Here is a 15,371-nt window from a genome sequence, read left to right as displayed (position 1 = left end):
CACAGCAAAACGACTTTTTTATATCCACATTTGGTACTACAACCTTTTTTGCAATTACAAAAAATAGTGTTAAGGAGTTATTCTGGAGCAGGTGGGAGTAAAATTTTAATCGGTTCCAGAGTATTATCTATTAATTTCCAACCCCAGTCTTCTGGATTCAGTAGCCTAGCCATGTTTGAACTTGATAATATACTCGATACAAATGTTGAAAAGCAGATGCTGATGTTGGAGGAAGACATGATAGTTGTACTTGTTTCATGTTTCGCGTATTTTTTACAAAAGTTAAGTATCGGTATTTATCAAGACAAATAATTTTTTTGGAGCTCCATAAACCGCAAGAAGAAAGCGAATTCCTTCCGTAATTATTGTTTGCGGTGTAGAATCAAGTTCTGTAAAAACTTTACAGCAGTCAGTGAAATCTTTTTTTTTTCGAATAATGTAAGTACTGACGTTTTGCCCCTTCTGTACATTGCTGACGTAGTGTCGCAGCCGGTTATCGCATGTAAAAATAAAATGTACTTTTGGCATTTGGGATAAGCCGATAAACTATTCGAAGAATATATCTCTGTTCGCTGTTGAGCCCTTCCAGGTTTCAGAAAATAAATAACTTTATCTACTGGAGTCCTTGCAGTAATCAGTACCAACAAATCAACACCTTCACCAACTACAATTGTTGTGTTTGTTGCCTTAAATTTTTCAATTGCTGTCTCAATTATAAGGACATCTGCGTCATTTTTAGCTTGTTTCACTTCAATATTCGCAGCTGTTAATTTGTCAGTTAACATTTCAGCTTTCTTTCAGCTTTCTTCTTGCGGTTTATGGAGCTCCAAAAAAAATTATTTGTTTTGATAAATACCGATACTTAACTTTTGTAAAAAATACGCGAAACAAGAAACAAATACAACTATCATGTCTTCCTCCAACATCAGCATCTGCTTTTCAACATCTGTATCGAGTATATTATCAAGTTCAAACATGGCTAGGCAATGAACTGAATCCAGAAGACTGGTGTTGGAAATTAATAGATAATACTCTGGAACCGATTAAAACCTTACTCCCACCTGCTCCAGAAAAACTCCTTAACACTATTTTTTGCAATTGCAAAAAAGGTTGTAGTGCCAAATGTGGATGTAAAAAAGTCGGGTTGCTGTGTTCTCTAGTGTGTACCAACTGCCAAGGTCAGTCTTGCTCAAATGTCCAGTTTAGTACAACAGAGGAAGACTCCTGTGATTTTAATGAAGAGACCAATGGCTCAGTCACATTTGAACAATTTTTGAACATCCAGCAAGAGGAAGAGGAAGAAGATGAAATCGAAGAAGACTTGACTGTTGAAGTAGACTTTCAAGAATACGAATCTGATTAAAATATCTAAAGAAATCAAAACAATAGTTAACCTAATAATCAATAGCAATATCAATAATCAATATCAATAATAAGGTAATATCTAGAACTTGACCGGTATTGTTTCCTTAAATTATCCTAAAATTGTCAAAACAGTTAGTGGAGTAGGCCTACAGGGGAAACCACGGTAAAAAAAACGCGCCGAGTACACTACCTCACAGGTGGTGTGGAAACGTGTGCATATCATGTATAATGTGACTCTTTGAATCGCGATATCTCAGGAATGGCAACTCCTAGGAAAAAAATAGTAAGGACTATTTTTGTAGAGAATTTTAAGATCTACAACTTTGGTTTAAGGTCTTTTTTTGATACAACTTACCGTTTTCGAAAAAAATCCAAAAAATCTCAAATTTTGACCTTTGACCCCGAATAACTTTTGACGCACACATGGGATCGATGGGGACTTTTTAAACTTTATTTGTTATGGTATACCCTAGCTCTCCACCAAAATTTGGCTCTCCGGCAATTTTTGTTATTTGAAATGTCTATATAGACCGGGTTACTACTTACGAAAACAAGAGAGAAGAAAAAGACAAATAATAAGATTATATTTTGCAAATCAAACATTATTTATTGAAACAAAAAATTTAATCTGTGATCTCTTACGATGTTACAAATAGAGATGTACCAGATTACGTGATTACCAAAAAAAAAAGAAAATAAAAGTTTTACAAAGAAAAAATAATACCTTGTTTATTGTTCTAAGTCCAAGGCACAATTCACTCACTAAATATCACTTTACAAATGAATTGATACAATAAAAGTACATAAGGTTACCCATATATAGAAAAATTCCATAGTTTATAGAAAAATTCCATAGTTCATAGAAAAATTCAGCATTGAATTAATTTTTTTTAAACAAGTCTGCATTACTCGAACAAAAATATCAAAAAAAATTGTTTTCTAGTTTATTTAACGGGTTCAAAAAATACTAAAATGAAAGCAAACTTCATGCTTTAACTAGGATGTTGGAACTAGTAACACAAAAAATTCTACTCCTTCTGCATAATTCCTGGATCTGACTGCATGTAAGAAAAAATGATACCAAAAGCGGTATAACAATATCGACATCCGCTTAACAGCAGCGAAAATGCCGGAGTCCACATTCTCTGTCCGCCATGTCATGCCGATCTGAGCCAAGCTACCAGAGCATTAGCCAGCCTGGCGAAGACACTTGCAACTTGAAACTACATCTTAAACTTCACTATACTAAACTGGAAACTGACTGATCAAACTAGACGGCTCTAACGTAACTCCTTGTCCTCAGAACTTTGACTTTCTGGCCTAAGCTCTGTTCCCTCTCCTTTCTGTCACCTAATTCTCTTTTTGACCAATAAAAGAAATATCTAAGCCTCCTACACTTATTTATTATCCAATAGGTAAAATCAAAACACATTCTAAATCCAACCTCTTTGGTAAGGAATTATACTCTTTAACCAATAGGATCATTTAGCCATGTCAGCGATCCTTACTTAGCTCCAACATTTTGAAGAAAGGTATTGCTGAGTCCACAATTAACACCCGCGCTTTTTGACATTGATATTAGCACGTATGTTTATCTAACTCCCAGGATTTGTGGAGCCAAAACGAGCATTAGCTACATTGTAACTCTTTTTTACATCACAAACTGAACACAGGAAATCGAATATAGATACCTATGACCGTAAAATATAATAACGTCTTTCTTTAACAAGACGGATAAACTTCAAATTCTCACGTTTACATTCGCTTGGCATATGAAGCGATATTTTTATGTCTACAGGATGGGACAAAAATATGTTACGATACATTTACAATTTTTGGTTTCTGCATAAGGCAAAATAATTGCGTTCTTTTGAACCGTTCCACTATTGAAGTAACCTTTTACTGTTAATAAAAATATATTAATTTTTAAAAAAAATTACATTGTTAACACGTACAAGTGGCGATAATAGTAAAATAAATACATAACTAAAAATGGCACCTGAGGCAGTTAGAACTTTGTTATTCCAATGCAACGTAATGTGTTTATTTTGACGCGTTTAGGCACTTTTGGATGCATTTTACGCACTTTAAAATGCAATTATGCATTTAAACCCATTTTTATATATTAGACTTTTTCCTGAAATAATCCTGAACACAATGCAAAAAAGTCTGTAGGTGCTGTACTTAAAAATCGATTTATTCCACTGTTTTAGTGCTAAATGCCCTGGTCTATACGTGATGTGATAATAGTAGGGATTTTGTGCAGTTACTCGAGCGCGTCAGATTATCACATGGGGAGAAACCGTGTACCCTGTAAATGTACCTCTACCATATATTGGCTCTTAATACAGGGGAGTTCGTTAAGGGGTGTCCGAAAAAAATCTATCCTTAGAAAAACTCAAAATCGTCAGATTAAGATAAGGTAAGTTAAGTAAGTACATGCAAAATAGTGTATATTTCAAAAATCTGACGATTTAAGCGGGGCGTAAGGAAATGAGTGAGTCATAAAGTTTCACAAAAAACAGCGAATATTTCGCGAAATGAACGTCACATCGAAAAACTAAAAAATACGTGTTCAATATTTTTCAAGAATCTATAGAATGATATCCTACATGACCCTTCACCGAGAGGGGTACGTGAAATTTTAAGTACGAACCCCGCGATATTTCGCGAAATGAACATCAGATCGAAAAGTTGTAAAATACACCTATTTAATATTTTTAAAAAATCTATCGAATGGCACTAAACACGACTCCCCACGGAGCTGGGATGGGAGGTTACTTTAAAATCTTAAATAGGAGCCCCCAATTTTTATTGCAGATTTGGATTCTGTACGTAAAAATAAGCAACGTTTATTTGAGACATTTTTCGAATTATGGATAGGTGGCACTATAATAGGAACATACGATTGATGGAAATAGAAAATTAAATTAAAAATGGAAAGTCCCCCACTTTGTGGAAAACTTTACTTAACTTTTTTTGGTTTTAGGACCTAGTCTTCACAACTCAATCGGTCCCAATAACGCTCGAGTGACTGCAAATTTAGCATATTTTCCTCCCCTACTATAAACATTATTTGTTTCTAAAAGTTTACAAATTTTATATAAATTATACCACTCCTGAATTTTCCATTACTAATAGTTATTTTATTAGTAAAGGAATATTAACTTTATTAGTATTTATAATGATAATATCAAAGAAAACAAATATACTTACAAACAAACATACATTTGGGAAATGTACCGATAGAAAGGGTTGATAAATATACAAATACCTGGGAACCTGGATTTCAGAAAATAATCATCAAACAACAGAAATAAGGGCCAGGATAGAAATAGCAAGAAATGCCTTTGTAAAAAATGAAAACAATTCTCTGCAACAAAGAAGATTAGAATTGAGAGAAGAGCTCTGAGATGCTACGTAAAAACCACAGTCATTTGAAATGTGGTTTTCTAACACAATAACCTCATGTTAAACTCATTTTAATGCCCTTGAAAACCGTACAACCCTTGCAAACGACCCCTAAATCGAAAAAAATTACAAAAAATTAATTTAGTATGACATAAAAGATTTAAATATAGAGTAAATGATATTTTCCGTTCTTTATTTTATCATATTTTTAACCCCCTTTCAACCCTTAAAAACAACCATTAAATAGAAAAAATTTACAAAAAATTAATTTTGTTTGACAAGAAGACTTAAATATAGAGTAAATAATATTTTACGTTCTCTATCTTAATTATTTAATTGTTAACCCCTTTCAACCCTTAAAATCAACCCCTTGATTAAAAATTGTATAAAAAATTTCTTTTGATAAACTAAAAAGGATTTAAATATCGTTCCACGTTCTCGAAAAAGCTATGCTGGAAAATCATATGCTCAAGTTATTTAACCCTTAAAACTACCCCTAAATTAAAACATTGGATATGTATAATTATACAGTAGAGCCCCGAATATCCGAACTAATTGGGGGGACAGCCTGTTCGGATTCCGAAAAGTTCGGATTATCCGAAAGTTAGCCTAACTAGTAACTCAAAGCTTTCATTGTCGTTGATTTTGAGTAGCAAAACGTTCTCGTAAGACTGTGGACAATATTTTTGGACTCAAGTTGACTACAAGAGAATCGAAGTAAGTTTATGTTTAACCTTTATAAGTAAGTCTGGCTAATTGATTTATGCCAAAGCAAATTATAAATAAAAAAACCTTTATATGCACTACATATTAAGTACGTCTTCATTTTTAACAAATTTTAAATGCCAAAGTTCTACCTACATCTGATTTTACTCTGTATAATAAACACGTTTTTTAAGATTTTGTCTTAAATTTTTAAATTTTTTTCACTTTCCGTTGGTTCGGATTTGCCGAACATTCGGATTAGCGGGGTTCGGATTTGCGGGGTTCTACTGTACATTTAAAAATGTTTAGTTTGACCCCTCTGTGGCTCAGTGGTAAGAGCGCCTACCTTTGGATCGAAAGGTCCGAATGGTCGTGAGTTCGAATCTCACCAGGGTCAGAAATTTTTCGTTTATTATAAATTAATACAATGAAAATAGTTTCTGTCCTTGTGGGATCGGTACTCACCGGAGGGACCGCAGCTGTTCGGATACAATTAGCGTCTCTTTGCAAAGACAATGACGTCGACTTGCAAAGTAACAAGACACTTACTCAACACACACACTACACATGACACTAGGTACCTAACTGAATTTACCGTACCTACCATGCCAATGGCCATAAAAAAAAACATTTTGAAGGTAATTAAAAGAGCTACAACTTTTTTTTCATTATAATATGTAGTCTACATATTATAAAGTGAAAAACCTTTTATTTTTAAACGGTGAAGGGTCAAAGGGCTCGAGAGAGACTGTGGTTGCGCTACCGCGCGCTCTTTAATCAATCATATCTTCGTCAATTTTTGTGTGATAGAAAAAACAAACAAACCAAAATTTTTGTAAAAAAAACATTTTTTTTATTATTATACTTTTTTACGTATCTTTCATTATTTTTGAGATATTATGAAAAGAAAGAGTTTTTTTAATTCGAAAATTTTTTTTCTTAAAATCGTGATTTTTTAAAAAAATATGTGTTACAAAGCAGCGAAACTGTTAGAATCCATCAAATTTTTAATATTAAAGTTAATTCTAGACAGAATACGATTAATTTTAATTTTGGTGGAAATGGCACTTATGAAATCCATTGATTTAAAAGAAAAACCATTAGATGTTCCTCTTTTTTTCATTACAGATCACTCATTTTACGTACAAAAGACTTTTAACAGTGCTCATTTTAAAGCTTATTTTAAGCACTATAAAATCCTTTCTCATTAGCATGCATAAAGTATATTCGCTCTCCGCTTTGAATACATCGATTAAATTTCACACAAAATAAAAAGCGGCTTTGATCTTCAATATCTCGCTAAGGTGATACAGTAGCGATCAACAGGTAGCCAAAACGCGTTCCAAGATTGCGGCTGTAATTTTGAATATTTTTTCGAGATATTTGGCACACGTATTCGTAATATAATAAACAATTGCGGTACAGAGCCCAATTTGAAAAATATATTATTATGTGGAAATTACTCTGTAATTAAATACGATATTAAAAAAACGAGCCTGTACCGCCATTAAGAAGAACAGAAAAATTTACTTTCTTCAAATAAACTTTTTTATCCGATGCCTAGATTTTGTGTCATTTTGGAACTACTAAAATTTTTTATTTCATTAGTAGTTCCAAAATGACACAAAATCTAGGCATCGGATAAAAAAGTTTATTTGAAGAAAGTGTATTTTTTTATTCTTCTTAATGGCGGTACAGGCTCGTTTTTTTAATATTGTATTTAATTACATAGTAATTTCCAAATATTAATATATTTTTCAAATTGGGCTCTGAACCGCCATTCTTTATTATATTACGAATACGTGTGCCAAATATCTCGAAAAAATATTCAAAATTACAGCCGCAATCTTGGAACGCGTTTTCGCTACCTGTTGATCGCTACTGTTTCCTCTTGGCATTTTTGCCGGGGAGATCCTTTCGGATAGTTCCAGCGCCAATTACATCTTTAACCCTGTTTCAAGTAACTAGTGTCGATGTACACTAGCCCAGGGGGACCGACGGCTTAACGTACTCTCCGAGGCACGGTGAGACGGCTCGTGTCATTATTGGAAATGAAAATGGTTTGTCTTTGGCAGGGATCAAACCCACGTACACTGGCGTATGAGGCCAGCGATTATGCCGTTACTCCACGGCCGCTCACAATATTGCACTTAGGACACTCTTTAAAAAACAATTTGTTAATTTTTTTACCTGCTACAATTTTGTTCATTATAATATTATCGTTAAAATGCATACTTTTGGAGATATTTGCAAAAAACTTTTGAAAATCGTGAGAAAATTCCGAATTTTCAATTGCCAATAACTTGAAAGTATTGGGTTTTTGAAAAAACTTTATACAACATTTTTTGCTTAAAATTAGGTCTACCGATATCTGAGGTTATTTTGAAAAAAAAATTTTCCACCACCGAAAAGGAGTGGCAACTGGCAACCACCCCCAGGGTGAAAATGGAGTTCAATATCACTTTTGAAGTTAAGGGTAGGATAAGCCTAATTCCAAAATTTCATGTAAATCGGTTCATAGTAAAAAATTTCTGAGCTAAAAAGCTCAGAAAGCTCAGAGAGCTACATTAAATGACTGTACTAAAAAGATAAGGGGAGGAAGAAGTATAGGAAGACTATCATGATTGAAAAATTTAAGCGACTAGTTTGAATTCAGTTCCATAGAATTCTTCAGAGCAGCGGTAGATAGAGTAAAGATAGTGATGATGATATGAAATCTCCGATCGGGAGATGGCCCTTAAGACTATACGTTTTATAGGTCACTAAAAACATTTATCAGACAAAAGATACTTACAATATAATATCCATACGCTTACGTTAATAACAACATAAAAACTAACTTACACCTTCGGATTCTTCCGAGTAATCTGGAGATTTTGTATAATTTTCCATGTTTTTCTATTCTGGTGAAAAGTTAAAAAATAACTCACAGTACAACAACAAAACAAGTCTAACTCACTTATATGCACTAGTTAGTTCGACTTAAAATATGTCTTCTTGACCCCTCGCAGAGTTATCACTTGTTTTGTTTAAGATAAAGTTTTATTTTTATTCCGAATTGAATAAATGCCAGGCACTAACATAATAGTTTTATAATTATTGTAGGGACTATTAACGCGTTTTAATGTGTATTTGGATGAGTTTCTCGATAATTTGATAATAGACAAAGAGCTGTTTTATGAGTGGTTGCCTACTTGTTTTATACATTTCCTTATCAACTAAAGATTATATGATTACCTTACTGTTATACAGTATGGTGCAAATGAAAGGAATAAATTCAGTTTTTTCATAAATTTTGGATAATAAATTTCGAAACAGGTCGATTTTTATTTTTAAATTATTTTTTTCTACGGCCGTGATAAAAGAGCCACTTTCACGCACGCATTTCGTTTCCGAAAGTTGTACTTTCCCGTACGACGTGCGTGAAAGTAAATTTTCCCGCACTCCGTGCAGGAAAGTAAAATACCTTGTAATATGACATTATACTATATTATAATACATGCAATAAACTAATATTTAGATATTATTTACTAATTTATTTCAAATTTATCTTATTGTGTTCATGTTTTAAAAAATTGAAATTAGCACAATTATTTCATTCATAGGAGATTCTGACCAATAGAAAGCTACAGAATTAAAAATTAAACTGATTATTTTTTGATGATTTTAACTTCCAACCCTATAGTAAGATATTTGATCACGTGTTTAATTCTGTCCAATCACATTAAAATTATACTGAGAATTATCTAATGTAGAAAATTACCGATATAATTTTTTTAAGTAGACTGTTTCTGTTTAATGCAACCAGTTTCCTAGTTTTGACAACTGTCACATTTAAGAAAATATCCATAATATACGTACCTATTAAAAAATATTCTTACGAATATCACACGAGAGTAAGAATAAATAAGAAAATAATGCTTCATTTTTACTCAAATTTGTTGTCATTGGGCAATAGCCACTCGAGCCCTGCGGGCTCTCGTGTCTATTGCCAGACAACAAATTTTCGAAAAACTGTCGCATTATTTTTAATTTATTCTCACTCTGTTGTGATATTATACCCGATAATTTTTGATAATTTCCCGTCCTCAAGTATATTACGTCAGATGCCCTTCGTTGCTATGAAAAAATACATTCAGTGACATTAATGACAATTAATGTTTTAAAAATTATAAAAGTAATGACTTTCAACCGTTAAATATTTATAACAACTGTGTGTTTAATTGTACTAATTTGTACTTACATAAATAAATTACAATAAAATTTTGGTTTTGAACAGTTTTATTCATGAAATAATCGCAACAAATTGCACTTGATCTCTAAAATTAATATAGAATTTTTGCCCTCGTGACACTTTGACATAATTTCACTCGCCTTCGGCTCGTGAAATTAAAACTGTCAAAGTGTCAATCGGGAAAAATTCAATAATTTTAGAGCTCTTGTGCAATTACTACTGATAATTCGATGAAATAAAATTATTTTGACATAATATTTAAAAGTCAGATCAGTAGACAATTACAATGGTTTTGAATCGTCGTCATGGAAACCAATATCGTCGTCGTGGTAACCCATTATATTGAAAGTTTGGTTTTGACAACCTTTTCAAAGAATTAATTTGTGTATTTTCACTTCTAAATAAAAACTGATATATAAAAAATATAAAATATAAAATTGATATAAAATATAAAATATAAAATTGATATAAAATTATAACTCTATTTTTTGTGGCTTTTTTCCAAACGTACGGCCCTAGAAAAAAATATTGTTCGACTGCTCGACTGCTTGCCCGAACTCCGCTATCGCGTTGTTCGGGTCAACGGCAGTCTCGTGCGTGAAAGTATCACTTTCCGCACTAGATAGGAAAATAACTATTTTTTTGCATATTTTTATATTATCATACATTTTTTTATAAGAATAGGGGTCGTATGCTAGCTCATTTGAGAGGTTATTGAATTCTCCATCCAGTAATATAAACAATAATCCATTTATTTATAGAGGAGGTCCAACAAAAAAATTTTTAATTAAATAAATTGACACAAAAAGAAGAATGTATGTAATTTATTTACTTCAAAATGCATTTTACTGCTGTCAGAAGACAGAAAAATGTTTTTTCAGAAATAAACATTGCTTTTCGCTTAAATTCAATATACAAATTTACATCCACCTTTTTCTGTTTTCTGAGAGGAGTAAACAGTGTTTTGAATTAAATGTTCTTCTTTTTGTGTTAATTAATTTAATTTTAAAAAATTAGACATCCTATATAAATAATTATGTTAATGTTTATAATACTAAATAGAGTAATAGAGAATAGAGAATTGAATAACCTTTCAAATGAACTAGCACACGACCTTTATTCTCATTTAAAAAGATCATCGGTTACGTCATCACGACCTAATGGATGATGTCACTAGTATGACATATATGCCAAAAAAATCATAATTTAAAAATAAAAATAGACCTATTTGAAGATTTATTTTCAATTACGCCCATTCACGAAAAAATTAATTTATTCCTTTCATTTGCACCATACTTTATGTATTGTTGCGGTATTAAAAATGGGTTTAAATTGAGTTAACAGTGGTGTAGAATTTTTAAATTAAATTTATGTGATATATGATGTATAGAGAGCGGAATATATGCAAAGTGCATATAGATGCATATATTGCATATTTTCAGACAACAAACACAACATTGCATATTTAAGCTAAACACGATTTATTTTGCATATTTTAAAAATAAATTATATAAAAGTTTAAAATGTTCCTCTCTTAGTTGGAATTTTATAACTTCGATATGAACGAGCTCGTTATTTATCTATCTATCGCTCATTATTATCTATCTGGACTTTCCCATTACTACCTGAATTTAACAATTATGGATGTTCCCAGAAAAATATTATTTTATTAGCGTAGCAAGTCGTAGGTACCTACCTGCTTTTAAGGGTCTAATATTTATTTTGTCAGTTTCCGGCCAACATTTGTTTTAAGTAAACGTTGTATCGTATTTAGTGTTTTTGAAGTGATTGGTATATATTAAATTTAAATATGTCTACCATTCAAAAAAGTGCTTGGATAAAGTGTTTTCCTGAGTTAAAGCTAAGTGGAGACAAAGTATTTTGCAAGGCCTGTTCCAAAATCGTAAGTTACATTCATTTACAAATTTAATTTTTTAAATGAGGAACTGACAAACAAAAGCATCATGTCCCACAAAAGAAATTTTTCTGGAAAGAGTGTTTTTATTCGACAAATTCGCTTTTACTTCTATAAAGACGGACATAGAGAGAAGCATCAAAATACAAAAATCCATCAAATTGTAGACAATTCCGCTTTTGTTCTTCAGCTTCTCGTATGAAAATTGATTTCTTTTTGGTGCTTGAACATTTTTTTTTCTTTTACAGATTTTCAGTGAGAAGAAGTTTCAAGTCGAATAACATTTGAAAACTTCTAGTCATAAGTTGAAGCTAAAAAATATTGCATTAGGACCCGTTCAGCAGTCCATTCATACATCTCTTCAAAATTTTCAAGATCAAGATGAATCAAAAAAAGAAAAACGTTTGTTTAATCAAGACCTGTGTAAAGCTTTGTTGGCAGCAAACATTCCGTTAAAAAAATTACAAAATATACATTTTAGGCAATTTTTGCAAAAATATTGTAACTTCGATATTCCTAACGAGGCAACGCTAAGAAATGGCAATGTGAATGCATTGTATGATGGAGTAATTGAGGAAATTAAAGTTTCTTTAAGCGATAACACCTTTTACGTAATTGTCGATGAAAGTACAGATGCATGTGGTCGATATATGGTGCATCTTATAATCGGCGCCTTAAAAGAGGATGAACCAGGGAAACCTTATTTAATAGCTGCAAAACAACTGGAGAAAACCAATAATGTGACTGTAAGCCGTTTCATTCAGCAAACACTCTCTGCTTTCTTTTTGCCAACAGAAATAAAAAGTGAACATTTTTTAATATTTTTATCAGATGCCGCTCCGTATATGGTAAAGGTAGGACAAAATTTGAAAATATTTTACCCAAATATGGTACACGTCACTTGTCTTCTACAAGGCATAAACAGAGTAGCAGAAGTTCTTAGAGGTGAATTTGATTTAGTCAATAAATTAATTTCAAACGTTAAAAAAGTATTTTTGAAAGCACCTTTACGTGTGCAAATGTATAAAGAAAAATTACCAGGTGTAAACTTGCCTCCAGAGCCCGTAATTACAAGATGGGGAACATGGATTAAAGCAGCAATTTTCTACGCAAATCATTTTGATGCCATAAAAGACGTTGTGTTAGATATTCAAAATGACTCGCAGTGTGTAACTGAAAGTCAAGAACTAAGTAACGTACAAATTGCTAAAGAACTTATGTTCATAAAAGTTAATTTTAGTTTTTTACCAGATCTAATAAAGTCATTAGAACAAAGGAATTTACAATTAAGTGATTCGGTTAATCTTGTTGACACTTTTTCTGCTCATTGTCAAAAAATTCCCGGAAATACAGGGATTACAATTAGAAATAAATTAAAAAATGTTTTAGAAAAAAATGAGGGTTTCGATTGTTTGAGGAAAGTTGTACGTATTTTTGAAGGCAACTTTTCTGAAGATCTTACGACTTGGCAAATTAGTTTACTGCCTAAATTAAAATATTGTCCTATAACATCAGTAGATGTAGAACGAACTTTTTCTGTGTCCAAACACGTTTTTAGTGATAGAAGGCAAAAGTTGCTAGTTGAAAATTTTGAAAAATATTTGATTATAAATTCATACTATAATTTAGATTCTCAATTTAATTATAATATCAGTTTTTGTGTGTCATTTTATTTGTTTTTATGTGAAAAATAAATATGTATTAAACATAAATGTAGGTTGAATTTTTTAAACATAAATGTTTATATTTAATATGTTTTATTTTTGAGTATTTTTAATATGCATTTGCATATTTAGACAAATTTAGAAAAAATACCTGCATATTTGTAGTAAAAGTAATGCATATATATGCGCATACATTGGTAATGTTGTGTTGCATATATTCCGCTCTCTAATGATGTACCGGGTGTCCCAATAAGAATGGCTCTCGGCCATACCTTAGGAACCGTTTATAGTAGAGCTTTGAAATAAAAAAATTTATGACAAAAGTTGCCCCAGGAAAAGCCTGGAAATTATTTTCATAATTGTGGGTCCACCGCTAGAGGGCGTAATTGAGTATCAAAAATAAAAAAATCTAAATTTTACAAAATTTTCTTAATGAAGGGGCACTGGAAATCCGATTATTGTATTCTTCATCAAATTCTGCGCATATTTGATTTAACAAGTTTAACTCTACCTTTGCAAATAAGAGGTGGGGGTGAGTGGGAACCTTGTTATGAAAAAATGGCTGTAAGTCCGGTTCTGCTAAATAAAATTTTGAAAACTGGGTCTTGTTGAAGACATATCTTTTTCTTCAATGTAACCGTGATAATTTTGAACCATCCTAATAAGTAATAAGCCAGCTGGGAGGCGTTATTTAATTTTTTTCAGAAATCTAGTTTTCTTTGGAAAATATTAAATACAAGTATGCATTTTTAATCATACTTTATAAAATTAGATTAAATTAGCAATAGAATAGCGAAAACCGCATGTCGATACCTTTTTTCTATCCCAAGATATCTCGAGAAACGTGTAAATTTTATACATAACTGTTACTATCACCGGTAAACTAAGTTAATGAAAAGTAGTGTGCTGTGGAAAAAAACAAAATAACATTTTTCAGATGTCAACGTATAAAAATATAATTAATTAAAACAACAATATAAAGAGAAACAATACTATTAAAATTAAATATAACACAGAACAAAAAGAACTACTTAGTGACGACCTAAATATTCAAATTATTGCCCATCATACACTACTCTAGAATACATTATCCAGAGAATACTAAACGCCATTCAAAGCATATCGAGAGCAGAAATTGAGACTGCTGTTCAATCTACTCTTGAAAGAGTAAATGTTTGCAACGAAAATGATGGGCAAAAATTTGAACGTTTATGTCATCACTAAATAGTTGTTTTTATTTCTTTGTCTATCTATCTATCAGCGAGGTTCCTTCAGCCTCTGCCGCTTCTCGCATTTCGACCGCCATCGTTTTCTGTCCATCCATTCGTCTTCTTTGATGGCTCTATCTTTCATGATGTGCCGTACATTTTCTTCCCAGGCAACTGAAGGTCTTCCCCTTCTTCTTCTTTGGTGTGGTATGTAATTTAAAGCTTTCTTTGGCCATCTATCTTCATTCATTCGTTTCACGTGACCATACCACACTAGTTGTCTAGTTTCAATTTTATCTACACTGGAATATACAGTATGTGTCCTCCTTCTAATATCTTCATTCCTGATGTGATATTTTTTAGATATACCACACGCTCTCCTCAGATAATCCATTTCTACTACTTCTATTCTTTTCCTATCTTTTTTTGTCATCTGCCAAACTTCTGCCCCATAAGTCATAATAGGCTCTACCAAGGTACGATAGATTGTCAATTTCGTTTCTTGCCTTATATCTTTAGACCACAGTAGAGAGCTCAGAATGTTTACCGTTTTTTTGCCCTGCTGCGTTCTCTTTTCGATGTCTCTTTTGGTAGTGCCTTCTTTAGATATTATAGATCCGAGATATTTATATTCATTACATCTTTTCGTGGTTCTAATTTCTAACTCTGGATCTTCTTCATCATTCCCTATTTTAAGATACTCTGTCTTTGACATATTCATATTGAGGCCCCATTTTTCATATTCTTTCTTTAGTTTTCTAAACATGTAGTTCATGTCTTCTCATCATTCGCTACGACTACCTGATCATCTGCAAAAAACAAAGTTGTTAGACATTTACCACTGCCTATGTCTATTCCCATTCCGGATA

General features: G+C 32.0%; 1 protein-coding gene across 3 annotated transcripts in view; it reads right to left on the bottom strand.

Annotated features, from left to right (window-relative positions):
* Positions 1-8,649, bottom strand: part of LOC114328616 (L-threonine ammonia-lyase) — a 120,521-nt gene extending 111,872 nt beyond the window's left edge. The window contains exon 1 of one of the 3 annotated variants that reach the window (XM_028277506.2): positions 8,326-8,649. In XM_028277506.2, coding sequence (XP_028133307.1) covers positions 8,326-8,373 — 48 coding nt within the window. In that variant the 5' untranslated portion in view covers positions 8,374-8,649. Of the gene's footprint in view, positions 1-8,275; positions 8,295-8,325 lie in introns of those variants that run through there. The other 2 variants (XM_028277508.2, XM_050654339.1) reach the window with 2 other exon arrangements.
* Positions 8,650-15,371: the final 6,722 nt, after the last annotated feature.

The sequence above is a fragment of the Diabrotica virgifera genome, chromosome 6 (genome assembly GCF_917563875.1).
Source record: "Diabrotica virgifera virgifera chromosome 6, PGI_DIABVI_V3a".
Taxonomy (NCBI): Eukaryota; Metazoa; Arthropoda; class Insecta; order Coleoptera; family Chrysomelidae; genus Diabrotica; species Diabrotica virgifera.
The sequence above is the reverse complement of the archived record's forward strand: the minus strand, read 5'-3'. Positions and strand labels throughout refer to the sequence as shown.